General features: G+C 40.5%; 1 protein-coding gene across 3 annotated transcripts in view; it reads left to right on the forward strand.

Annotated features, from left to right (window-relative positions):
* Positions 1-3853: 3853 nt before the first annotated feature.
* The window catches only part of Pir (pirin), a 99813-nt gene continuing 76152 nt past the window's right edge, over positions 3854-27514 (forward strand). The window contains exons 1-3 of one of the 3 annotated variants that reach the window (XM_046424306.2): positions 3854-4135; positions 5606-5733; positions 14456-14548. In XM_046424306.2, coding sequence (XP_046280262.1) covers positions 5638-5733; positions 14456-14548 — 189 coding nt within the window. In that variant the 5' untranslated portion in view covers positions 3854-4135; positions 5606-5637. The remainder of the gene's footprint in view (positions 4136-5605; positions 5734-14455; positions 14549-27514) is intronic. The other 2 variants (XM_046424305.2, XM_046424304.2) reach the window with 2 other exon arrangements.

The raw sequence follows: 27514 nt of genomic DNA on the forward strand, positions 1-27514 counted from the left end.
CCCCTAAACCTCAGTTCAGGGCCCAGAACTTCAGAGTACTCACTATCTCTTCTGGGTTTGCCAGTGTAAATAAACCTCAGTTCTCCAACCCTGGAGCAGCTGAGCTTCATCTCTTGCTGAGCGCAATTTCCATAACAAGCAAGAGCAAGATTTCCATAACAAGCTAAGTCACTGTTTTTCTTACAGTGCAGTTGGCTTCCATGAAGCAGGAAATGCGAGCTGCCAGGCCATTTCAGAGCCACACTCAGAGCTTGGCACAGTGTCGCTTCCACCATATTGTAGGTCAAAGTACCACAATCTCTGTCCAAACTCAAGAGGAAGAGATGTACCCTCTACTTTGTGTGTGTGGTGCTGGGGATTGAACCCAGGGTCTTGTGCATGCTAGGACCCTCTACGTTTGATTGAGTGTGAAAGTCACATTGCAGAACAAGAGCTTTTGAGATCAGAGACACTGTTCAGGGCATCATAGGAAAACAATCTTTCAAAGGTTGACAAACATGGCTCTGGGAAACAATGTGTAGGCGTGAGGATTTTCAGGCCAAACATCTTCCCTAGACTTGAAGGGATAGCTGAAGATTTCCCAGAGAGAAAGACATGGAAGCTAAGAGCTGAAAGATGAATGGAGATAAGCCAGATCCTAGAGAAGGAAAGAATGTTCCAGACAGAGGTATAGCAAACCAATGAGAGGGAGCATGCACATTCCAGAACCTAAAATAAGTTGGTGTGTGTTTATCTTTCAGATAGAGTGTATTAAGGGCAAGGCCAGTTCATGAAAAACCAGCCTCTACCTCAGAGCAAAGCCTGTCCAAGGAAGGGACATCACCTTTGTCCTTGGAAAGACCCACAGAACACTCCTAGGCACATTCCCACCCTGCTAAGTAGTTTATCTACAAATAACAGGAGAGATCTCTGCGCCAGGTGTCCCTGACTCAGTCAGGCTAGGTGGGGATCCATAGCAGCCCCCTAGCAGCCACCAATCAGCATGAGACAGGGAAATACCTGGGATGCCAGATGACCCTCCCAGTAGTTTATGGTGTTGGGAAACCGTAGTTCAGCACGAATACCCCTTTTGGCTTAAACCATTCAGTTCAAACGAATCCCCCTTTTGTAGTAACCAATCACCCCTACCCAACTTGTTCCCGCCAGTGAATGTGCTAATCATGTTTTAGAGTTGTTATTTGATTTTCCCACGGTGTGTGATGATTTGCTAAGAGATGCTATGATGTATGTGGGGGTCCCTGCCTTCTCCAAAGAATGTATAAAACTGCTGCAAACCCTGGGCTCTGGGCCTTTCAGTGTCACCAGTTGCTGTGTGTGCGCGGAAGACCCAGCTAGCTCGCAATAAACACCTCTTTGCTGTTTACATGGATTTTGGTCTCTGGTGGTCTTTTGGGGGTTCCGAATTCGAGCATAACGTTCAAAGATATCACAGAACTTTCTATTGAAGGTTTTAAGCAATTTTGATTCCATTTACCTACAATTTTTTTAAAATGAGGTAACTTTTCTTTCATAGCTTTATTTTATTCATTTATTTTTATATAGGTGTTGAGGATCGAACCCAGGGCCTCACATGTGCTAAGCAAGTGCTCTACCACTGAGCCCCAGCCCCAGCCCCATTTACCTACGATTTAAGAGAATGGGTTAGCTAGGCAGGAAGAGCTGGTGGTTGTTGGAGAAGATGGACTGTGGTAGTCAAAATGGGAAGGACTGGGTGTGTTGAAAGATCTTAGGAATCAGAATCTCTAGGCTTTCAAAGTGAAAGAGTGAGAGGGGGGACCTGGCATTCCAGGAATCTAAGAATTGGTTGAAATTGAGCTTTTGAGTAGGGAATGCAGAGCATTTATAAGGACTGCAAAGTGCAGTCAGACAGAGTGCTCATGCTTATATTTTACTTGAAGACTGTTATGGTTTGGATGTGAGGTGTCCCCCAAAATCTCAAGAAGGTTCAGAGGAGAAATGACTGGGTTGTGAGTCTTAACCTGATGGCATGGCTTTGCGGTATATATTTTGTATCCGGGGAGCAGAGTCTTCTTTCTGCTTTCTTTCTTTTTTTTTTAAGTGTTTTTTTTTAATACCTTTATTTTATTTACTTATTTTTATGTGGTGCTGAGGATCGAACCCAGGGCCTCACTCTACCGCTGAGCCACAGCTCCAGCCCCTCTTTCTGCTTTCTGATCATCATGTGAGCTGCTTCCCTCCACCACACTCTTCTGCCATGATGTTCTTCACCTTGAGCCCCAAGGAATGGAGCCAGCTTTTTATGGAGTAAGATCTCTGAAACCGAGTGCCCTCAAATAAATTTTGCCTCTACTAAAGCTGTTCTGGTTGGGTCTTTTTAGTGACAGCAGTGAAAAAGCTGACTTAAAACAGAGACAGTTGCAGAAGTAATTATAATGGTGATAAGAAACAATACATTATTCCATCATGCTTTTAATGGTCATATGTATTAACTCATTTAGACTTGCATCACACAAATAAGGTAGAGAAGGTGGTTTTGAGCCCCACTGATATGTAAAGAGCCCAGGGAAAAAGTCTTTGTTCCTCTATTAACCTGTTCTTAAGAGCAGGAGCCTGCAAATGAGGCCTGCAGCCAAAATTATCTATTTTGTGCAGTCTGAGAACTAAGAATGATTTTTTGGGGGGCGGGGGTGTGTGGGAGACTGAACTCAGTGGCACTCAACAACTGAGCCACATCCTCAACCCTTTTTTGTATGTTATTTAGAGACAGGGTCTCACTGAGTTGCTTAGCCCAGATCGCTGTTGCTGAGTCTGGCTTTGAACTCCCATCCTTCTGCCTCAGCCTCCCAAGCTGCTGGGATTACAGGCGTGTGCTACCGTGCCCAGGTAGCTAAGAATGATTTTTACATTTTAAGTGGTTGGAATAAAAATAAAAAGGAGAATAATATTTTGTGACAAGTGAAAATTATATGAACTCAAAATGAAATGAATCATTTGAATTCAAATTTCAGTATCTATGATGAAAGCTTTATTGAAATATAGGCACACCCATTCATTTAAGTATTATCTATGACTGCTTTCTTGCTATAAAGGCAAACTGGAGCAGTCTCCAGGGAAATACTCTGTGTTTTGCAAAGTCAAAAATATTTACTATCTGGTCCTTTACAGACACAGTTTGCGGGCCTTTTTTTTTTGTTGTTGTTAAAGGAACCCCTTTCTTTTCTTTCTCAAAACCAGGCAAGAAGCCTTTTGGTGTTTAGAGTACAGGAACCACAGCCAGGCCTGTACCTCTGATTAATAGTCCTAGCAATTAACTAGATTGCCTGGCTAACTGGAGGCCACTCCTCATCTCCAGGGGAAACTCTACAAAGCCTGTTCATTGTATTCCAACAACATGGAACCTCTTAACCAATTATCCTAGCTGGAACCCTCCTTCTCTTTAGGTAGGAACGGAGATGTCTTTCTTGATTCTTGGCTCCACCTCTTACCCCCAATTCTAACTGGCAAACAGCAGGAAACTTACATAACAAGCAATTTTATGGTGCCTAGGACGTGACAGGCTCTTTTAGTTCTCAGTATAACCCCATGAGGCTGGTACTATTATCATCAGCATCCTCAATTCACCGAAGAGGAATCTGAGGCACAGAGAAACTGAGCCACCTGCCTGAGATGACACTAAAGGATGCCTCCAAGTGGTGCAGGTAGCAGTCGAATCTGTGCAGCCAAGCTCTGCGGGTTGAGTGACAACTAGTCTGTGGTTAAAGACAGGTTTCCCGCGAAGGCAAATTGGGGGCCTTTGTTCTGATCAGAGCACCTGCTGGGCCCGCACACCCTTCCCGGGACCTGGCGCGCCCCCAAGCTGCCGGGGTGCGCATCTCTTCCGCGCGGTGCCAGAGCGGCGCAGAGACCAAAGGGCAACAGAACTGGCCCCAGGAAGGCGAAGGGCGGAGCAACAGGATCTGTGCCGAGCGTGAATAAAGGGAGTGGCGGTCAGGGCCCCGCAGACCCAGAGACTCCCGCCTCCCAGAGGCTGCCTTGGGCGAAGCGCTGAGTCACGGTGAGGAGCCTGTGGCCTCAGAGCCAGCCCGCGGTGCGCTCGGTGCGGTTCCCTTGTCCCCCACCCCACGGAGGCTCCAGGGGCCGCCGCGCCTCGCTCCTTGGCCGCCGCGATCGCTGTGTGAGTGCCTGGGGCTCCCCCAGAGGTGGGCTGGGTGGAGCATGTTGCAGATCGGTCGGCAAGATACCACCTTCCCAACCCTCTTCAGACTCCTGAAATGACTAAAGATGCTGCAATCAATAGTACTGAGATTTTTGTCACAGTGCTAGTTGGCTTTTCTTTCCTCAAAGCACTGAAGCCTGTTAAATACCTCATCAGTTGTTCACAGGCATAGAATTTAATTGTGGGAGTCTGGAAGGACCCAGAATAGTCTAGCTGGGGGTAAACAAAGTTTCTAGTTGCTCTCTGGTAGGTAGATGTTGACAGGGCTGTACAGCTCTGAGTATTAAACTCCTTTCTCTGCCTTGCATTCTGTCGCCCAATAAATATTTACTAATTATCCACTGGGGGAGGATACATTTTAGGATGGGCCTTGAGTAACTGGAGGGTATTGCTGGGTAGAGCCCCCCTGAGTAACAGCAGCTAACATTCTCATGGTACTAACCACACCCCTTTGATATGGGCACTTATTACTCCCACATTATGGATGCAGAAAACTGAAGCATAGAGTCCCAGGTCAAAAGTGAAGTTAGGATGCAAACCTGGGCTGTCTGGCTCCAGAATCTGCTTCTAGCTCAAGCATTTTTTTGAATTTCAGTAGGAAACTTTGAAGGAATTAGTTCTATTTCACTTGAAGAAGAGATTTAGAGAACAATAGGTACTATTTGCAAATACTTGAAGCGGAAGTGAAGTTAATTATATCTGTTCTGTGATAGTCCGTTGGTTAGAACTTAGACCCCTCAAAGAGGAAACACTCTTCAATAATAAATGCAGAGTATAGGTCCTGAGTATGGAGTGCACCCTCAAGGGCAGTTCACCCATGAGTTGCCTGAGCTTTAGAAAGCTCAAAGATTTCTTTCCTAGAAAGTTGGCCCTGCACTTTAGGGATAGATGTATTTTTGAATTCAATGACCCTTGAAGATCCCTTTCATTGCTAAGATTTTCAGAATGTTCTGGTGAGAGTCATGGACCTCTTGGTTTTGTGTTTCCTATCTTGCCACACAAATCCTCCTCTATCTGACTCCCTACTTCATGAAATAATGAGCAGGGTACTGGGCACCTAGAAAGTACTATCATTATAGTTATTTTAACTCACCTAATCCACACCCTGTATATAGTAAACATTCAATAAATTGTAGCTGTTGCTGGGCGCAGTGGCACACGCCTCTAATCCCAGCAACTCAGTGAGGCCCTAAGCAACTTAGTGAGACCCTGTCTCAAAATAAAAAATAAAAAGGGCTGGGGATATGGCTCATTGGTAAGGCACCCCTGGGTTCAATCCCTGGCAATCAATCAATCAATCAATTTATAGCTGTTACCCTTTGGGCAAGTCCTAATTTTAATATCCTTTATGTTGTAGTCCTTGGATATTTTCTTCTGTATAACTTCTTTTTTGTTTTCCCTCCTCTTGCCTTTTATCCTCTGTGGCAGAGCATCAGAACACTCTCCTTTTGGATTTCTACATGGGGTCTTCCAAGAAGGTTACCATCTCAGTGCTCAGCCGGGAGCAGTCAGAAGGGGTTGGAGCACGGGTACGCAGAAGCATCGGCAGACCCGAGGTATGTTAGTTGGGTGGCTGCTCCTGTTTTCTCTTCAGAAGGAACTGGTGGGATGTTGAGGATGATTTGGAAAGAGAGGGCCAAGATGGCATGAGCTTCCCTGTGTAGTGCCATAGATACAAACTCTAAGCTTCATGATTGAGGCCACATGCAGACCATCCCTATCCTAAAGGGAAGTTCTAGAATGTGAATACAGAAGTCTGGGGCAACAAGTACAGTTGAGCTTCAGGAAGTGTGTCTGCTTCTGTCTGCACATCCACCTTGGGCTGACCTGCTCTCTGATTTAGCATGTGCATCACTGAACATATAGCTCCTCAGTTTATATGCTCACAATTCAAAGTATTTGGGAGTAATTTTGGGTCTCAATTCTAAATTCCCAGGAGACAGAATTGATTAGCCTAGCATGGGTCAGGTATCTATTCCTGGTCAATCCCAAAGTGTCGGGGATTTGGATTCACAGAGAGACTGCTTAAGACTCAACTCTGTAGACTTCTGGTGAGGGGCCCATAGATGGGGACTCAGTAAAGGTGAGATAGATATTTTCAACATTAGAGAATCTTTTCACTTGAATTATATTGGGAACTTGAGATTTAAAGGGGAATAAATTCTTAGTATATATTATTTGTCAATTCAAAATAATAAATAAGAGGTATCAAATAGTAGTCATAGCCCCGGGGCCATACCAGATTCCAAAATTATTTTTGAATAAGAGGAAATGCATAAGAGAAATGGATTCCATTTTGAGAAGTAAGGCTGAGTTGTCAATCCTCTTAAACTCTATTCAGATTGTACCTTTTTTTTGTTTGTTTTATTTATTTATTTTGGTACCGGGGATTGAACTCAGGGGCACTCAACCACTGAGCCACATCCCCAGCCATATTTTGTATTTTATTTAGTGACAGGGTCTCAGTGAGTTGCTTAGAGCCTCACTGTTGTTAAGGCTGGCTGTGATGCGCGATCCTCTTGCCTCAACCTCCCTATCCACTGGGATTATAGGTGTGTACCACTGTGCCGGGCCAGTACCTTGTTTTAAAAATATTTTTTAGTTGTCAATGGACTTTTATTTTATTTCTTTATATGCGGTGCTGAGAATGGAACCCAGTGCCTCACATTTGCTAGGCCAGTGCTCTACCACTGAGCTACAACCCCAGCCCCTCAGATAGTATCTTGCTACTTTGTGGCTAAACCTAAGTTTTATGCCACTCATTACATAAGACTTACTGTCTGCACCTTTAAACAAAAAGTTATCTTTGAAAATTGCTTACAGGGTTTTTAAAACATGGCTTTCCTCAGTGAATGTGGCTGTGCATTGTTGATAGATTGGATATTTTTTAAAAAGTAGTTATTTATTTTTTTGAATTGACAAATCAAAATTGCATATACTATCCCAGCACCTCAGGAGACTGAGGCAGAAGGATTGTGAGTTCAAAGCCAGCCTCAGCAACTTAGTCAGGCCCTAAGCAAATTAACAAGACCCTGTTTGTAAATAAAATATTAAAAAGGGCTAGACATGTGGCTCAGTGCTTAAGCACAATCCCTAGTACTAAAAGACTTGACCAGAAGAACTTGAGAGGAGGAAAAGTTTATTTGAGGGCTCATAGTTTCAAGGGTAGCTGATACTTTAATGAGTCCAACCGTCCATAGACAGCTGGCTCCATTCCTCCGGGCCTGAGGTGAGGTCGGAACATCATGGTGGAAGAGTGTGGCAGAGGGAAGTAGCTCACATGATGATCAGAAAGAGAGAAACTTCACTTTCCAGATACAAAATATACACCCAAAGCCACGCTCCCAGTGCCTACCTTCTCCAGCCACACCCTGCCTGCCTTCAGTTACCACTGGTTTAATCCCATCAGGGGATTAATTCACAGATTGGTTAAGGCTCTCATAACCCAATTATTTCTCCTGTAAGCCTTCTTGCCTTGACTCACACATGAGCTTTTGGGGGACACCTCACATCTAAACCACAACATATGTGTACATTGTGAAATGGCTAAATGAAGCTAATTAACATAAGTATTATTTCACATCATATTTTTTTTTTCTTTTAGTGGTGAGAATGCTGAAAATCCCTGGTCTAAATAACTTCCAAGGGTACAATACATTGTCATTAATTGTAGTCCCCATGTTGTGAAATGGATCTATTAAACTTGTTCCCTAATTGAAATTTTGTGACCTTTGACTAACATTTCTCCAGCATCCCCACCCCTACCCCTGGTAGCCACTGTTCTCTGCTTCTACTTGTTTAGATCCCACATATAAGTGAGATCACGCAGTATTTATCCTTGTGTGCTGACTTTATTTCACTGAGCAAGAATATTGCTGACTGGCCATTGAAGTAGGGGGTGAATTGTCAACCTAATTCTGCAGCCAGTCTACCAGGTTTCCCTGGCTGTTACCTTGCTATTTCTCTTTACAGGGTTAACTTCTTGTTTACCCACAAATATCTCTCAAGGCCCATCAAATATTGTTTGCCAAGGATACATGCAGACTGGTTGGTACTAAGAGCTAAATGCGTAGGGGCAGATGGAGGTGGTGTCATATTCTACTATGCTCCATCAACAACAGAACAATTGGAAAGATTTCTCAAACACTACAGACACCTCTCAGTTAACTGTTATTGTATGTCAAGGGTAGCTAATACTTTAATGAGTCCAACCATCAAGAACACATTTGCTGAGGATTTTCTGAAAAAGAAATTTTGATCTGTTTGGTGGTCTGATGAAACCTATCAATTCCTTTGCAAAACAATGTTTTTAGATATATAAAATAGCTGGGTGCTATGGTACATACCCATAATGCCAACCACATGGAAGACTGAGGCAGGAGAATTGCAATTTCAAAGTCAGCCTCAGCAACTTAGGGTCTCGCTAAGTTGGTTAGGGCTTCACTGTCTCTAAATTTAAAAATATTAAAAAAAGAGCTGGGTGTGGTAGTGCACACTTGTAATTCCTGCAGTTTTGGAGGCTGAGACAGGAGGATTGCAAGTTCAAAGCCAGCCTCAGCGAAAGCAAGGTGCTAAGCAACTCAGAGAGACCCTGTCTCTAAATAGGGCTGGGGATGTGGCTCAGTGGTTGAGTATCCCTGAGTTCAATCCCTGGTACCCACCCACCACCCCACAAAAAACAAAACAAAACAAAAAAATTAAAAAGGGCTGGGGATGTGGTTCAGTGGTTAAGCACCCTGGATTCAATCCCTGGTACCAAAATAAATAAATAAACAAATACGTAAAATAAACCACAGAGGATTACCAAGAAAAAATTTTATACTACAATATGGTTAAAATTTTCGAGAACCACTGGTGCAGTGCTATACACCTGTAGTGCCAGCACTCCTTGGGCTGAGATAGGAGCTTTGCAAGTTTGAAAGCAGCCTCGATAACTTAGTGAGACCCTTATCAACCGAGGGAGACTGGTTTTGGAGAATGCTCTTACACACAGCTGAACCTAATCCTAAATGATATAAAGCCAATAATACCTGAGGTAGCAGGGTACAATCAAGTGATTCTAGGTTAGCCTACATCAAGACAAGATTGTAGGGCTGGGGTTGTGCCTCAGTGGTAGAGCACTTGCCTTAAATGTGAGGTACTGGGTTTGATTCTCAGCACCACATATAAATAAAAAATAAAGGTCCATCAACAACTAAAATGAATGAATAAATAAAATTAAAAAAAAGACAAGATGGCAGCAGCAAAGGGAGACCCTCCTCACTAAGTTATTCATGACCCTATTTTTGACCATTTAGGTTCTTGCTGTGTTTTTGTTTGTTTGTTTGTTTTTTGGTACTGAGGATTGAGCCCAGAGGCACTTAATGACTGAGCCACATCCCCAGTCCTTTTTTATTTAGAGAGAGGGTCTCACTGAGTTGCTTAGGGCCTTGCTAAGTTGTTGAGGCTGGCTTTGAACTCATTATTCTCCTGCCTCAGCCTCCAGAGCTGCAGGGATCACAGGCGTGTGCCACTGTCCTGAATGTTGCCATGTTTTCTCAGCACTACGCACTACCATCTTGTCAGAAAGGTAGACCCCTAGTCTCATCAGCAGAGAATAAAGCCATTTGTCTAATGTCAAGGAAGTTACTTTTCAAATTCTCTGCAGTAAGGTTTAGATCTCTGAAGAAATATCTCATAAACATTGGATCCCAGTGCTATTTTTTTGTACAAGGGATTGAACTCGGGGGCACTCAACCACTGAGCCACAACTCCAGATCTATTTTGTATTTTATTTAGAGACAGGGTCTCACTGAGTTGCTTAGCACCTCACTTTTGCTGAGGCTGGCTTTGAACCTCCAATCCTCCTTCCTTAGCCTCCTGGGCTGTTTTACAGGTGTGCACCACTGCGCCTGGCTCATATCCATGTTTTTAGTATCCACAATGATTGACTCATGGGCAATCTTATTTTGTGTATATCCTCCTCTATTTCTCCCCTTAAAGCATTTTGAAGGGACCCCTAGCCATCTTTTCATTTATATATATTTTCAGTCTATAAAAGAGAAAAATTGAAAATATATGTATGAATACAATCCCATTATCACACTTATAACTTAAAATAATTACTTAATATCACCAAATAGCCCTGCCAAATCTTGGTCTTCATTGATTTAGCCCCTGTAGCTGGTGCTCACCATTATCAAGATACTGAGTTAAGGTAGAGGGTGTAAGAGTCACAGCTCAAGATAGTTCAAGGCTTTATCTAGATTTCTGTCTGGGATATGTGCTTGTGGTCTCCTAAAACCTCAAGCCACAGTCTAGATGCTGAGTAAGCCTAGGAGGTTAAGCCTCTGAGCTGCTAGAGGGCCTCCCTTTTTTGCTGCCATCTTGTCTTGATGTAGGCTAACGTAGAATCACTTGATTGTACCCTGCTACCGCAGGTATTATTGGCTTTATATCATTTAGGATTAGGTTCAGCTGTGTGTAACAGCATTCTCCAAAACTAGTGGATAACAGAAGTGTTTGTATTTCTGTTTTGTAAAGCCCCAAAATAGGCAGTCAGGGGGTTAAAGGCCTCACTGTTACTCATTCTATCTTAGGTCATAATTCTTGTTTATTCCTTATGGTCCAAGACAACTATTAGGGCTATGTTAGTCATCTTTACATTGCAGTGATCAAAATACCTGACAAGACAATTTAGAGGAGGAAACATTTAGACTCATGGTTTCAGAGGTTCAGTTCATGGTAGGCCAACTCCATTGCTTTGGGCCTGAGATGAGGCAACATCATGGCGGAAGGGCATAGTGGAGGAGTGCTGCTCTGTTTCTGGCAGCCAAGAAACACAGGGGAAGAATCCAGGAAGCAGAGAGAGGGGTAAGGGGCCACAGGGAAGATGAACCCTTCCAGGTATGTTCCCAGTGAGCCACCTCCTCCAGTCATGCCACCCCTGCCTACAGTTACCACATAGTTAGTTCATTCAAACTAGGATGGATGCTTTAGGTTACATTTCTCATAATCTGATCATTTTGCCTCTGAATATTCCTGCATTAACATAGGAGCTGGGGGGCAGGGGCATACCTTATATCCAAGCAACAACAAGGGCATCAACAACCATTTACACTCGGCCACACAAAGGAGGAAGAGGGGAAAGGAAAAAGAACACACCTCAGCTGTCCATCCCCCTTTTATAAGGAATTTTCCTAAAGGCTCCACTCTGTAATTTCTACATTGTGGCTAGTTTCAATCATATGACCACACCTACCTACAGAAAACTAGGGAATCTAACACAAGTACTACTCAGGATTTTTTGTGGGGTACCTTCCTTGTATATAGAAGTATTCTAAATTCAGTGGGGCATCATAACAAAAGCACAGCCCTAGCATCATAACAAAAGCACAGCATGTGTCCTATCCCCAGGGAACTGCCATTCCTAGTTGGTACTTCCAGTGCTTCCTGACTTAAACAAATACCAGGCTGCTGGAGTTTTATTATGCAAGTGCTGTGGGCCAAGGGGTGGTGACCACAGATTTTGATTGACTTTCTCAGGAGATCAAAAGAAATAACTTGGAAGATACAGCTTGAATTTGGCAGTTAAAGGATTTGGAAGTGTGTACAGGAAAGGAAAAATTTAAAAGACCATCAATTTGATATGTAGAGAAAGAAATATGTGATTGAGTTGGGGTCTTAGTTAAAACAGGTTAGAAAATCAGTTTTCATATAAACTGATCTTATATACAGATAACATTTATTTAACACATTGTGGAATCTATGCTCAATGTTTAGAGAATATTAGGAACTTTGATAAGGACTATTTTTTTCTTTTTTAAAATATCTTTATTTTGTTTGTTTGTTTATTTATTTATTTATTGTTTATTTATATATGGTGCTAAGGATCGAACCCAGTGCCTCACATGTGCAAAGCAAGTGCTCTACCACTGAGCCACAACCCCAGCCCCAAGTACTAATTCTTGACCCTGCAAATAACACTTTAGTACAATAGTTTAACACAAGATACTCATACTTATTGGAGAAAGATAGTCTCTAACACTATCTTTCACCTTTTGGCCACTAAAACTAGTTGTTACAGAGCTGGGGCCTTCTGGGAAATTGAGGCATGAAGAGACCCCCCCCCTTCAAACCCCAGTTCTTTCGATCAAGTCAGAAAGATTTCAGACATGTCACTCAAAGTAACAGGCATGAATTGATTGAAGGTATAGAAAAAGGGAAAGGAGACACTCTCAAGGGAGAGAGAGGGTCCTATGAGAGATATGAGGGACAGTTTGCCTCTCTTGCACTCCAGTTTTATTGGGGATCCCAGAGAAGTTTCCAGAGACTCCTACCCAGGTTCACTTCTTGACTTTTGACTGACAGCAGGGTGACATCAGACATCTACATCCCCACTGCCATGACCACTCTAGTTATATTGGGCCTTGCTGACTGGTTCTAATTGGATTCTTAACCTTTCTTTTATGGTTAAGATTTTGTGGTTAGGAAGAATTACCCTTATCTCCCTTGAGTTTCAGGATCTGGTCACCAAAGTCTCCTGGGTTCCTCCCATCAACTTTATCTTGGGTCTGCATTTCGCCTGCAGTTAACAGGTAGTTTGCTCAGGAATGTGACATATCGGTCCAATTATGCCCTGCAGGGCTGCAGGTAAATTGCTTCTTGAAAAAGAAAGCATGTGGGGTCAGCACAGTGGGCCCATCTTATAGAATTATTCTCTTGTGTTCCCACCATCCTCATCTGTCTGTCCCCTATCAAGGTCATCCCTCTGACTCGCTTCAACCAACCCCCTGGCTTCTGTAATCTCTTCCTGGTCATGGCTTTCTTCCTGTGTGTGTTGCTACATCACGGTTTGGTGACCAGTATTACAAATAGTTTTGATATGGTTGAAATTATCCTCAAATTGATATGTTGAGACCCTAATCTCGAAGGTGATGTTATCAGCAGGTGGAGGCCCTCTGGAGGTAGGTCATGGGGCTGGGACATACCATAGAGTCAGCTGGCCCCTTCCAGTATGTGAGGACACAGCTAGAAGTTGCCATCTATGAACCAGGGGGTGGATCCTCACCAAATTCTGAATTTGCTGGTGCCTTAATCTTGGATTTCTCAGCCTCCAGAACAATAAGAAATATACATATATATAGTCATTTATAAGCCACTCAGTTTATGGTATATTGTTTTAGCACCTCAAAAAGAATAAGAAAATTGGCACCAAGAGAGGGGTCATTCTTCCATTGTTTTGGACAATATATCCTAGCTTCTGTTTAAAATGGCTCCTTATCAAGTGGTGATTTGGCCACATCCTTGGTTTTTCTCCCACACATTTCTTTACAATGAGAAAGCTTTATTCCAAGTAGGCTGAGGATTTTCCAAATCTTTTAAGCTCTACTTCCCTTTTAATTAGCAATTATTTATTTATTTATACTGAGAATTAGACCCAGAGGTGCTAAACCATGGAGCCACAACTCTAGCCCTTTTTATTTTTTATTTTGAGACAAGATTTTGGCAAGTTACTTAGGGCCTCACTAAGTTGCTGATGCTGGCCTTAAATTTGTAATCCTCCTGCCTCAGCCTCCAGAGCTGCTGGGATTATAGGTGTGTGCCACCATGCCCAGCTTAATGATTAACTCCTACATGTACTTTAAGACCTCCTTTATTCTACCTCATTCTCACATGTGTAAAATTGTCTTTCCTTAGAGCATTTACAATCACATTGCATTACTTGGTTTTGTAGTCTGTTCCATTATGAATCTCTTTAGGACACAGACGATCTTATTTGTACTTCACTATTTATATCTCAAGTGATTATGAAATGTTTGTTCACTCTTAGTAAAACATCAACTCTCTAACACAATCAGCAAAAAAAAAAAAAAAAAAAAAATTCCCTATTGTTGCAGGAATAAGGAGTTCTTTTTAAAAAAAAAATTTTTTTTTTTTGTTTTTGGTACCAGGGATTGAACTCAGGGGCACTCAACCACTGAGCCACATCCCCAGCCCTATTTTGTATTTTATTTAGAGACAGGGCCTCACTGAGTTGCTTAGCACCTTGCCATTGCTGAGGCTGGCTTTGAACTCGAGGTCCTCCTGTCTGAGGCTCCCGAGCCACTGAGATTATAGGTGCGTACCACCGTACAGGCAGAAATAAGGAATTCTTCCTGAAAGCAATTTTCATCACAAGAAGTTGCTTTCTGGCTATGTAGTTTTTGATGAGTTTTGCTAAATCGGTTCATGAATGCAGTCTCTGGTATCATGGCTGAAAAAGCACATCTAATCTGATGAATTATATTTTGATTTCAGTTAAAAAATCTGGATCCGTTTTTACTTTTTGATGAATTTAAAGGAGGTAGACCTGGTGGGTTTCCTGATCATCCACATCGAGGTTTTGAAACAGTAAGTATGATAATTTGCTTGTGAAAGTGTGTATTTTAAAACTCACTTCTAATTGAAAATTCAATTTTGGAATAATGGATAATAGACTAAAATTCATTTTATAAGTTTCTGGCTATGCACTGTCTTACCATAGAACTGTAATATCAATTTTACATGAGATGTACTCAAGTTTAAGTATTTACTATTAATATTCTTTGGATTTGTGCCACTGGAGGCATTTCATTTGAGCAGTTAATAAGCAAAAATTGGCTTCTTAAAGTACTTTTATAATTAAAAAAATTTATTGGAGATGAAAAAACTATTTAAGATGTGATTAGTTATGTCTATCTATCTATCTATTTCTATTTCTATGCAAGAATAGATACATTTAACCCCATGTAATATAAACCCCCAAAGACAATTCAAGAACTCAGTGAGTATTTATACTAGGTTCTAAGAAATTATAGAATCAGGGGGCCAAAATGCAACATAGCCTAAAAATTAGGGTTTTGAGGACATACTTAGACCTTTGCAAGTTTAATTGCAAAATTTAGAGATTCTGTTGAATAATATTTTTAGTTTTGATTAGATATGGAAAAAATATGCAATATAATATTGTGGCACATTCAATGTTTTCCATATATATATATATATATATATATATATTTTTTTTTTTTTTTTTCTGGGAAAACTCAGTGACACTTCCTGTTACAAAGTTTAGCCATTTCCTCTTTATTTTTTTTTTTTTAATATTTATTTTTTAGTTTTCAGGACACAACATCTTTATTTTATTTTTATGTGGTGCTGAGGATCGAACCCAGTGTCCCGCGCGAACGCGTTACCACTTGAGCCACATCCCCAGCCCTGCTCTTTATTCTTAACAAATAATCCAGGGCTTGTTAAAGGTTTAATATATTTGCAAAGCCAATTAGTGAATAAGTAAATATTTACTGAAGGCTGGTGACATGCAAGTGTTGGTATAGGGTGATCTTTTGTATTTCCATGTGTTTATTGTGTGTTGGGGACTGTTGGTACAAGGCAGAAGGAGTGAGGCTAAAGAAGAATGGGGCATGATCCTTACTCATATCCATATGTGGTCTAGTTAAGGATATGAAAGCTGGCTAGAGAGTTAGCCATCATTGTGTAGAAGTTAAACGAACCCAGAAACTTCTAGAAACAGGATCAGGGTAGTTGGGATCTGTCTTCCTTTAGCAATTTGCCATCTAGTTCATCTCTGCTAATATATCAGGAGCACTGTGCTTTACATAAACAGCAATTTCGGGAGCCATGTGTCTCATGTTCTCTATATCCATGTTGGATTCCAACACTTTTCCCAGAACATGTCTCTGCATACCTCCCTCTAGTTTCCATCTTACTAATCCCTTAAAAATTTTTAAAACGTCATTATGTCCATCAAGTTTTCCAGACAATCCCAAGAGGATGCACTTTCTCCTTTGTTTGATCTGCATAGCGTTATATTTTTTACTAGTCTCACATCCATTATATATTAAAGGTGATCTTGATCATTTTCTGTCTGTCTTGTGTTAGAGTTGGGACTTACCTCAACCTCCCCTCACCACACCCAAGAAAACTATAAATTGCTTCAGTAACTACTGGCTAAAATTAATTGGATAATAAAGATGACTTTTGCTGAAGACAACAAGTATATTTAATAAAATGAATGGGGAAACATATTACTTTCATTTCCATTATGGAAAGTGCCTTCTAAGGGGACTGTTTTATATATTGGAAGGCATTCAACTTCAAAAACTCAACTGTCAAATATCCATGTTTGGTGCTTTCTTTTTAAAAATTTTCCTTAAATCTGTAAATTAGTAATCACAAGTGATGCTCATTATTTGTGGATTGCATATTCATGAATTCACCTACTTGGAAAATTCACTAGTAACCCCAAATCAATACTTGTGGGGCTTTTGTGGTAATTCATGGACATGTATGGAGTGGTGCAACTTTGGAGTTGCCCAGTGTTCATGTTCCCAGCTAAGGTTGAATAAGGTGATGCTCGGCTTTCTTGTTTCAGTTCTCATAATGTAAGCAAGTGTCCTTTTCATGGTCTTAGTGCCACATTTCTTATATTTTCATGCTTCTTCTTGGTCATTTCACTGTTTAAAGTGGCTCCCAAGCATAGTTCCACAATGCTGTCTAGAACCCCTACGCACAAGAATACAGTTAATGTAGGGCTGGGGTTGTAGCTCAGTGGTAGAGTGCTTGCCTCGAATGCGTGAGGCCCTGGATTCGATCCTCAGCACCACATAAAAATAAAGATATTGTGTTCATTAACTGAAAATAAATAAACAAAGAATACCATTAATGTGTCTTTTCTCATGGAGAACAGTGTATCTTACATAAACTGTGTTCATGTATGAATTGTAGCACTGTTGGCTGAGAGTTCAATGTCAATTAATTGACAATACATATTACATAATGTGTCTTTAAACAGAAACACATAAAACAGAGTCAGATATTGACAGGTTGACAAAAAATACTATGGAGGCTTGAAGGAACCCAATCCTGTATTTCCTGTAGGAACAGTGGTTCAGCATTCATTAATCCAGTGATCATGGTAACTTTATAAAACATAACTGCCTTGAATCATGAGAAATGACTTTGTCGGTTTTCCCCACGAGGGTTGGTAAGCCAGGGACTCAACTATCTCTTCATATGGACTTTAAAAAGTCTACAATTTGAAGCCAAGTTCACCTGTAGTCTCTCATCACCTTTTCTCTGGAGGTTTATCTAACTTATACAGGCTTATAAATTTTGAAAATGCTGGAAAATATAAAGAACAAAATTAGGATGTGCTGTTATGTTACCTTAGTGTACAAAAATATTGTTATTTTCTATCTATTTTCCTCTAGTACTTTTCTGTTATCTTGCTATATATGTTTTGCATTTTTTTTACCTAACATTATACTGTTAGCATTTTTCTAATATTCTTCAAAAACCTAATTTTTATTGGTCTCATTAAGTATCTGCCATGATGATTGTACCAATTGACATTATCTTGGTGAAGTATGAAAGCAACTATTTTCTTTCAATATCACCAACATAATGCATTTTTAAATCTTTGCTCTTTTTCTTTCTTTCTTTTTTCTTTTTTTTTTTTTTTTGACTGGGAATTGAAACAAGAGGCGGGTGCTTTATCATTGAGCCATATCCCCAATCTTTTATTAAATTTTTTTTTTTTATTTTGAGACTGGATCTCACTAAGTTGCTTAAGGCCTTGCCGAGTTGCTGAGGTTAGACTGAAACTTGTGATGCTCCTGCCTCAGTCTCCTCAGTTGCAAGGATTACAGATGTGTGCCATGGATCCCAGCTAAATCTTTGCTATTTAGAGAAGTGAAAAACAATGCCTCATCATAGTTTTAATTGACATTTCTTTTATTTGAGCAAGACTGATTTTCTTTTCATTTTAAAACATTCATTTATCATAGATATTTAGATCTTTGCCCTATATTTTTTCTGTTGTGCTGTATTGTCAATAGTGTGTAAACCATGAGTATCTTCTTTTCAGGCTAATCTAAACTTTGGCAGGACTTGCCAAGGTTTATTCTTTTTTGGCAGGGGTGGTGGTGGGGTGTGCTGGGGATTGATTTCAGGGGCACTCAATCACTGAGCCACATCCCCAGCCCTATTTTGCATTTTATTTAGAGACAAGGTCTTACTGAGCTGCTTTAGCGCCTCGCCATTGCCGAGGCTGGCTTTAAACTTGTGATCCTCCTGCCTCAGCCTCCTGAGCTGCCTGGATTACAGGCATGCACCACCCCATCCAGCTCAAGGTTTATCCTTATTGGTATTATTTTTATTATTTTACATAAGTTCCTTATATATTAAGGAAACAAGATCCTCTTAGTGATAGGAGGTGAAATAGTGTTAAGAAAGATTAGAATGTTTTGCATGTCTCCAAACGAAGCATAGATACTAGTTAACTAATAGAAGAACTTTCTAAGCTGGGTGTGGTGGTGCATGCCCGTAATCCCAGTGACTCAGGAGGCTAAGGCAGAAGGATTGCAAGTTCAAAGTCAGTCTCAGCAACTTAGCAAGAGCCTGTCCCAAAATAAAAATAAAAAGGTCTGGGGATGTGGCTTAGTGGTTAAGTGCCCCTGCATTCAATTCCCAGTACCAAAAGATTTTAAAGAAGACTGAGCAGTAAGGGGTGGAATAATTTTGCAGTTATCCAATTTTTAGACTCTCCTGATATGATAATTTGTTTAGGGAAGCTATAAATAATCACAAGCACAGGATGATCTAAAAAATAAGAAAGCCCTGCCCAAGTTTAGTTTAGTTCAAAAAAGAGGTACTTAGCTAGGTGTAGTGGTGCATTCCTGAGATCCCAGTAGCTCAGGAGGATTGTGAGTTCAAAGCCAGCCTCAGCCATGGTGAGGAGCTAAGCAACTCAGTGAGACCCTGTCTCTAAATAAAACACAAAATAGGCTGGGGTTGTGGCTCAGTGGTCAAGTGCCCCTGAGTTCAATCCCCAGTACCCGCACCCACCCCCTCAAAAAAAAAAAAAAGAGGTACTCACAGCACACACCTATCCTGAGAAGAAACATATTTTGTGTCTTTCAAAATTGCCTTTAAATTATGGTCTTAAGTCTTCCCAGGTTTTATCACTGAAAAGTCTCATGTCCCTGGGAACCCCTCAGACCTGAATAAACTGAAATGGTTAGTGGTTACTCCTGCGTCATTTTAGGATGGTCTCATTCATTATGTTCTTAGTTAGGCTAAAAAGTATTTAAAAAAAAGTTTTTCACTACAAGCCTCAGCAGGTCCTTTGATTTTCTTCATGAGAACAAAACCACCCTGTTTCCAAGGGTGTGCCTATCAGAAAAGCCACACTCATAATAACTGGTTGGTAGCCAGCAGCATTTGCAGGCATTGCCTGAAAAATATCCTAGAGAGGAAGGGAAAGGCCCTAGTGATTCACACCTAAAACTTATGACCAAATTCCAGCGTCCTATCTCCCACACAGCCTGTTTCTTCTAGCTTGCTATGCGCCATTTTCAAAAGCAAACCATATCATCCAGGCTGAATCAAGGCTGAAAAAAAAGAGAGAGAGAGAGAGAGAGAGAGAGAGAGAGAGAGCGAGCGAGCTTGATGAGAAGAAAAAAAGTTTCTGGAAAAATTGGGAAATGATACTTTCCTAATATCATAGAGACTATTGTTTTATGAGTATCTTATGTCATATTTATTTATTAAAAATTTGTTCTAATTAGTTATGTACGATAGTAGTTATGTCATATTTAACACTCAGATATTGCTAGCCCAAACTGGATTCAGCTACTGTGAATTTTCTTTTGTTATCATATTACCTACAAACAAATAATTTTCTTCCTCCTTTCCAATATTTATGACTCTTATTAGAAATGGTTAAAGCTCTCAGAACCATAAGAAATTGTGATTGGAGGACTCAGGACTTGTCCTAAAGTTGTGGGTATAGTGAGGCATATGGATTTTAGAATATATGTTGATTTTGGAAAGAAGTTAAAGAGTTGATAAGAGGGACATCCCCACCCCTATGACATCCCTGGGCACCACCATAATAAGAATGTCAACCAAAACCTCTAAGTAAATGGCTAGATCTAAAATAGCTATGTAAAAATCAACCACTTTTCTACATAAAAGCAATAAACAGATGTAATTCGGGGTAAACATTCTCTTCCTAATGCAAATAAGAACCTCATATAATTCCAGAGAAAGAAGTTATTTCCCATTAACACAGTAATCCTACTTCTATGAATCTAATAATTTCCTGGAAAACAGCCCAGAGTAAGAACAAAGGCTTATTATACATGTTTACCCCAGTACATTTTTTTTTAAAGAAAAGAACAAAGTTATTCAGAGTAATAGGGTGATAATTACGTATGTGGAAATTATATATGAGGAAATTATTATGTGTCTGGAAAATGAAATATTAAGCTGCATTATTTATAAAGATAATGTTGTAAACTGTTTAAATATTTATCAATCACATTCTGTTTACATTGAGATTTTTCAACCTCAGCAACTATTGACATTTTGGATGGATGATTCTTTGCTGCAGCAGGGGTGGAGGGGAGAAGTTCTGTGTGTTGTAGGATGTTTAATGGTGTCCCTGGCCTTTACCCACTAGATGCCAATAGCATCTACCCCCAATTACTGCAATAAAAATGTTCCCAAATCTTGTCAACTGTCTGCTGGGTGGGAGGAAGTAGGGTCAAAATCACCTGTGGTTGAGAACCAGTAGTTTAAATCTAGTGTCTATGTAATAGCTCACTACCCAGTCCTTAAGAAGAATAACACAGTTTGGTAGGTATTAGTACAGAACAAACCCCATGATATTTGGAAAGCGACAGAAGCAAGGTATAGAAATTATAGCACAGTAAAGGATTTATATAAAAGCAAAAGGTATACCTTTATTGTTTAATGGTTTATTATCAGGATTATTGTTAGGAGGACGGATTATTTTAATGCATGGTTACTTCCACAGACTATATGGAATCAAAGAAAATAACATTACACAATAAGAGAACAAACAACCCAATCAACAAATGGGCCAAGGACCTGAACAGACACTTCTCAGAGGAGGACATACAGTCAATCAACAAGTACATGAAAAAATGCTCAAAATCTCTAGCTGTCAGAGAAATGCAAATCAAAACCACCCTAAGATACCATCTCACTCCAGTAAGATTGGCAGCCATTATGAAGTCAAACAACAACAAGTGCTGGCGAGGATGTGGGGAAAAGGGTACACTTGTACATTGCTGGTGGGACTGCAAATTGGTGCAGCCAATTTGGAAAGCAGTATGGAGATTTCTTGGAAAGCTGGGAATGGAGCCACCATTTGACCCAGCTATTCCCCTTCTTGGTCTATTCCCTAAAGACCTAAAAAGAGCATGCTACAGGGACACTGCTACATCGATGTTCATAGCAGCACAGTTCACAATAGCAAGACTGTGGAACCAACCTAGATGCCCTTCAATAGATGAATGGATAAAAAAAATGTGGCATTTATACACAATGGAGTATTACTCTGCATTAAAAAATGACAAAATCATAGAATTTACAGGGAAATGGATGGCATTAGAGCAGATTATGCTAAGTGAAGCTAGCCAATCCCTAAAAAACAAATGCCAAATGTCTTCTTTGATATAAGGAGAGTAACTAAGAACAGAGTAGGGACGAAGAGCATGAGAAGAAGATTAACATTTAACAGGGATGAGAGGTGGGAGGGAAAGGGAGAGAGAAGGGAAATTGCATGGTAATGGAAGGAGACCCTCAGGGTTATACAGTGGAGGGGGTAGAGAGAGAGGAGGGGAGGGGAGGGGAGAGGTGGGGAGGGGGGAGGGTGGAGGATGGGAAAGGCAGCGGAGCACAACAGACACTAGTATGGCAATTTGTAAATCAATGGATGTGTAACTGATGTGATTCTGCAATCTGTGTATGGGGTGAAGGTGGGAGTTCATAACCCACTTGAATCAAAGTGTGGAATATGATATGTCAAGAAATTTGTAATGTTTTGAACAACCCACAATAAAAAATTAAAAAAAAAAATAACATTACAAAACACTTGTTACAGTACCAAAAGAAGTGGTGCTTAGAAAGAAAATGAACAAATCATTACAGCTACAACAAGTTCTTGGGCATACCTAGGTTATCTCTGAATGGGTACTTAAGAAACTGGTGACATTGCTTCCAGGGAACATTTCTGGATGACAAGGGAGAAGGGGTGGGAAGTTTGTTAACTTTCACTCCTTTTTTTTTTTTGATACTGGGGATTAAACCCAAGAGCTCTTAACCACTGAGCCACATCCTAGCTTTTTAGACAAGGTCTCGCTAAATGGCTTAGGGCCTCAGCTAAGTTTCTGTGGCTGGCTTTGAACTTGTGATTCTTCTGCCTCAGCCTCCTGAGTGGTATGCCACTGCACCTGGCAGAAGCTATCACTTCTAACAGAGGATCTGGGAGGTTTCAGGGGGAATGTGGACATTTATATTAAGACCTTCAGGAATAAATAAGATTTGACTGGATAGTGCAAGTTAAGTGTGGAGGTGCTGGTTTAGAGGATATAATAGAAACAGTAAGTAGCCTAGTCAGGCTTAAAAACTGTATGAACAGCCCAGCATGGTGGCTCACATCTATAATCCCAGCGGCTCAGGAGATTGAGGCAGGAGGATTGCAGTTTCAAAGCCAGCCTCCACAATTTAGCAAGGCCCTAAGCAACTCAGTGAAATCCTGTCTCAAAATACAAAGGGCTGGGGAATGTGGCTCAGTGGTTAAGTGCCACTTGAGTTTACTCCCTGGTATAACCAAACCAAACCAAACCCTGTATGTACAAGGGCAGGATGGGGCTGGGGGATGTGATGGCATCTAAAGCTATAGGTTGGGTCATTGTTGGAGAAGGTCTTCAAGGCCAAGCTTGATCTCTAGTTGGGAGTGAATGGCTGATATTATACATTCTGAAACTGTCAGGTTGAAATAATTTTGTTAAAATAGAGCCATTTCTAGCCTAAAAGTTCAGCTTTTTTGGAGAGTTTTTTTTTTTTCATGTAACCATTTATAGTATGGGTGTTTTATTTTGTGGAGAGTATTATTTATGTCGGTGTTTCTCAACTGGATAATTTTGCCCACCCAGGTCATTTGGCAATTTATATAGGCATTTCTGGTTGTCACAACTGATATGACACTGCCATCTAGCGGATAGTGGCCAGAGATGCTGCTAAGTATCCTATGGTGCACAGGGCAGGTCCCACAACAAAGAATTAAAACCTGGTTTATGTCAACAGGCATAAACCACGTAGAGGAAGGGAGAATTTTAACTGAAATATTCTTTGAAAATAATCCAAATAAAGTCCAAATTTTCCCATCCATCTCACCCAAACTACATTACAATTACAAGCAGAAACCATCCATTCATCCGAGAATACTTTCCTAAAATTCTTAAGTAGAGAAGTTGGTGTGTGTACATGTGTGTAAAAAGACTCTTAACTAGTTATTAAAAGATTATTTTATGTTGGGCATGGAGGTACGCTCCTGTAATGTCTCAGAAAGCTGAGATAGGAAGATCGCGAGATCAAAGACAGCCTCAGCAAAAGTGAAGTGCTGAGCAACTCAGTGAGACCCTGTCTCTAAATAAAATGCAAAATAGGGCTAGGGATGGGTCTGGTGGTTGAGTGCACCTAAGTTCAAGCCCTAATACCAAAAATAGTAATAATAAAATAAAATAAAAGGACTGGGGATGTGGCTCAGTGGTTAATTGCCCCTGGTACAAAAAAAAAAAAAAAGAATTGTTGTCCCCTCATTTTACAAATGAGGCACTCCCCAAGCTGAAATAATTGAATGATTGTGTTAAAGCAGAACCATCTTTAGCCTAAAGAAATGGTGATTTGTCAAGTTCACTTGCAGAGCAGGATTGGACAGGCCCGTGTGATCCCAGGCCCACACTTGTCCACTCTTCCATACTACCACTCCCTTCCAGAACAAGGTTGCCTTTCTGTACATGTGATGTTCTTTCAATACACTCACATGTTCCGATGAGTAAAAGGTTTTATTACTATTAGAAATGAGATTGCATGACTAGCATAGATCACAGAACTATTAAACATTCCATACTTCTTCCAAACTTATTTACTATGGGACCTGATGTTTTCTGGGGTTAGGAATCCAGATTTTCCTACCTGAGAGTGCAAAGTAATGCTGTTTATCTGAACTTCTAGTTTAATGAAAAAATGAATTGTTATACCTGGATATAGAAGGCTTTCTAAAGTCACAAGGAGACCCTTCATGATCTAATAACATAATAGTTAACAAATTCATACTTAAATCACTCATACATTTTATTACAAACTAAAAATTCTTTCTCTTCTTTTGTACACTTCTGGCCCCACCTTACCCTGGGTTTTCCTCAATATATCAATCTTTTAAGGCCCATCTGGAAAGATGCCTCTCCTGCGAATAATTCCCTAATTCTTCCAGATTCTTCTTTACCAGAATTAATCCTTCTGTGTATCCACTGGAACTGCTCCTATTCCTCTTTATCTTTTGTTTTTTTAATTTTTTTAAAGTTGTAGATGGATACAGTATCTTTATTTTTATTTATTTATTTTTATGTGGTGCTGAGGATCGAACCCAAGGCCTCACGCATGTGAGGCAAGTGCTCTGCCACTGAGCTACAGTAACCCCAGCCCTCCTCTTTATCTTTTCTACACTTGTCTGTATATTTTAATAGCTTATCCCCTACTGGAATGGTAGCTCCCTAAGAGTAGAGAAGTAATGGTCACTATGTTCCTTCTTGATGATTCCTAACTTCCTGTTTGTGATTCTTATTATATTTCCCCCTGTGCAGGCCAAAATGAAAAACAGAAAAATGATTAAGAAAATAGTAGGGATAAGTTTATTTTATTTAAAATAATGCCAAGTGTAGTGATACACACCTGTAATCCCTGCTACTCAGGAGACTGAGGCAGGAGGATCACACGCTCAAGGCCAACCTGGACAAATGTAGCGAGACCCTGTCTCAAAAAATAAAGAGGGCTGGGGATGTGACTCATTGCTTAAATGCCCTTGGGTTTAATCCCTGGTACCAAAAATAAATTATTTAAAATTTTGGAAAGATTCTTTTTTATGTAGATATTGCTATTATTTCTTTTTTGATTGTTTACATGGACTTTCTTTTATAAAATGATGGCCATATAGTCTTCATGTCTCTTCAAAATTATTGAGCTTATGAAAAGCAAGGAAAGAATGAGAAAGTGCCACAGGTGGAAGAAACTGAAGAGACACGATGACATGGATCCTGGAGCAGATAAAAGACATTAGTGGAAAAATTGGTGAAATCCATATATGTTATATACTTTACTTAATAGTGACATATCTAATCAATGGGTACAAACTTACATTTAGGGGAAAAATTTCTGGTAAAAATTGCTTACAGCCTCCCTAAGTTACTGAGGCTGGATTTGAACCTGTGATCCTCCTGCCTCAGCCTCCTGAGCCACTGGGATTACAGGTGTGTGCCACCACGCCCAGCTATAATAACGTTTTTAATTAAATATTAAAACCAAAGTGAAATTGACACAAGTCTCTCAAACCTGTACCTATGTAAGAGCCCTACAAGCCCCAACCTGCCTAGGACTCTGTGCTGGAGTAGTTTTCAGGCACTTCATTCTCAGGTGTCTCCCTGGACAATTTTTGATCAGAGTTTGAGCTGAGCAGAATAACTTCCCTCTAAACTACAACATAGCTGGTGCTTTGGCGATAAGATGGCAGCCTGCTACACTGACACTCAGTTCTTAAGCTCAGGTGCCATGCATGTGCTAGAAGGCATATTTACTTATCCTGGTTTGGTGAGGCGTGATTGTGGAAGTGAGCACACATCATTTGGGTCAGCAGAGGGCGCTCTTAAGCAACAGTCGTAGTCACTACCTACTTTCTCCACTGGGTGTGGACAGAAGACTGTTGCATGGGGGAGATTTTGTATAATCGTAGAAGTTGGCAAATCATTCCTTTGAGGATCCTTAAATATAACGTGGAAGGTAAAACAATGCAGGTAAAGCACCTTTATCACATTTTATAGAATGTAGGTGGTACCAGTTAGGAAGCTGGGCTACTGATTACATGGACAGGCAGCAGTAATTTGTCCGAAGAGATTCCTCAACAGTTTGAACTTGTTCTGGATTCAAAGAGGAAGAGGCATCCTATCCCTGTGATTCTAGAAGTAGATGCTGCTATTCAGCTTGACTGAATACTTAGGTTTGTGGATATGATTAATGTGCATGTCTAGAAATTTTAATCAGAATAAAAGGAAAATGAGTAGGTTTAGGAGACTTTTGAGAATGTGAACAACAGAAAAATATGAGGAAAATAGCCAGATTTCTCTCTCTCTCTCTCTCTCTCTCTCTCTCTCTCTCTCTCTCTCTCTCTCTCTCTCTCTTTGTAGTTAGATATTATCGGGTAGAACTCCTCAATGTCCATACCAATGAAGGACTCTATGATCACTTCAAATCAGGATACTGTGGCTCTGGGTCCCTTGGCTAAGCTCTTCTTTTCACTTAGGAATCATGAAACCTATTATCAGCTTTGCATACTGAGGCATGAGATCCTTTCTCTGAGCTAGCCAGTTCACCTGAAGCCACTGACATTGGTAATGTCCTGTTGTTACCTGTGTGAAACCCCTACAATCTGGCTGCTATTGCAATTGGGGAGGGTGAAAATAGTTTTATTTTCAGAGACAGAAAATGTTGATTTACGTCCTTGCTCTGCTCTTAGGAACCACACACCCTAATTGTACTTGGCCACAATGTTTTCATCAGCAATGTGTAGATGATGATATGTACCCAGCGTCAGATGCTTTGTAAAGACTGAAATTCTATGCAAAGGCAAGATGTCATTCGTTCATTCATTCATTCAGCGAATCTTCAGTGTCAGCTGTATGCTGGGTTTTGTTGAAGATGAGTTTAAAAAAAGTCCTTGCCCTCAGGGATTTTATGTTCTCTTAGGGAAGATGGGTAATAAATGAATAACCAAATAATTTTATAATATAGTGTTATGTAGTAAAAAATCTGGAAGAAACAAATCAGGGTATGAGATAAAGATTAGATTGAAATGAAACTGTAAAATTAATATGTGATATTAATTATAATAATAATAAAGACTAGATTAATAAATTAGATGCAATGGGCTGGTTGAGGCAGGTTTACTTAGGCAGTGACATTGAGCAGAGGCCTGAATGATGTGAGGAAGTGAACCATGAGAACGTTGGGGGAAATATATATCAGAAAGCATGAGGATCTGAGGGAGGACCCACAAATGGGATCTCTGCCCAAGGAGGTGTAACAGATGGGCTAAGTCTAGAACTTACTGAGCAGGTACTTTGCACACATGACCTCATAGCTTCCTTCCAAGGTCCATTTTTTTTTTTTTTTTTTTTTTGGTACTGGGAATTGAACTCAGGGGCACTTGACCACAGAGCCACATCCCCAGCCCTA

This window comes from Marmota monax, unplaced genomic scaffold (genome assembly GCF_021218885.2).
Source record: "Marmota monax isolate L192 unplaced genomic scaffold, Marmota_monax_Labrador192_F-V1.1 WCK01_AAM20220418_F8-fsc00089, whole genome shotgun sequence".
NCBI classification, from domain to species: domain Eukaryota; kingdom Metazoa; phylum Chordata; class Mammalia; order Rodentia; family Sciuridae; genus Marmota; species Marmota monax.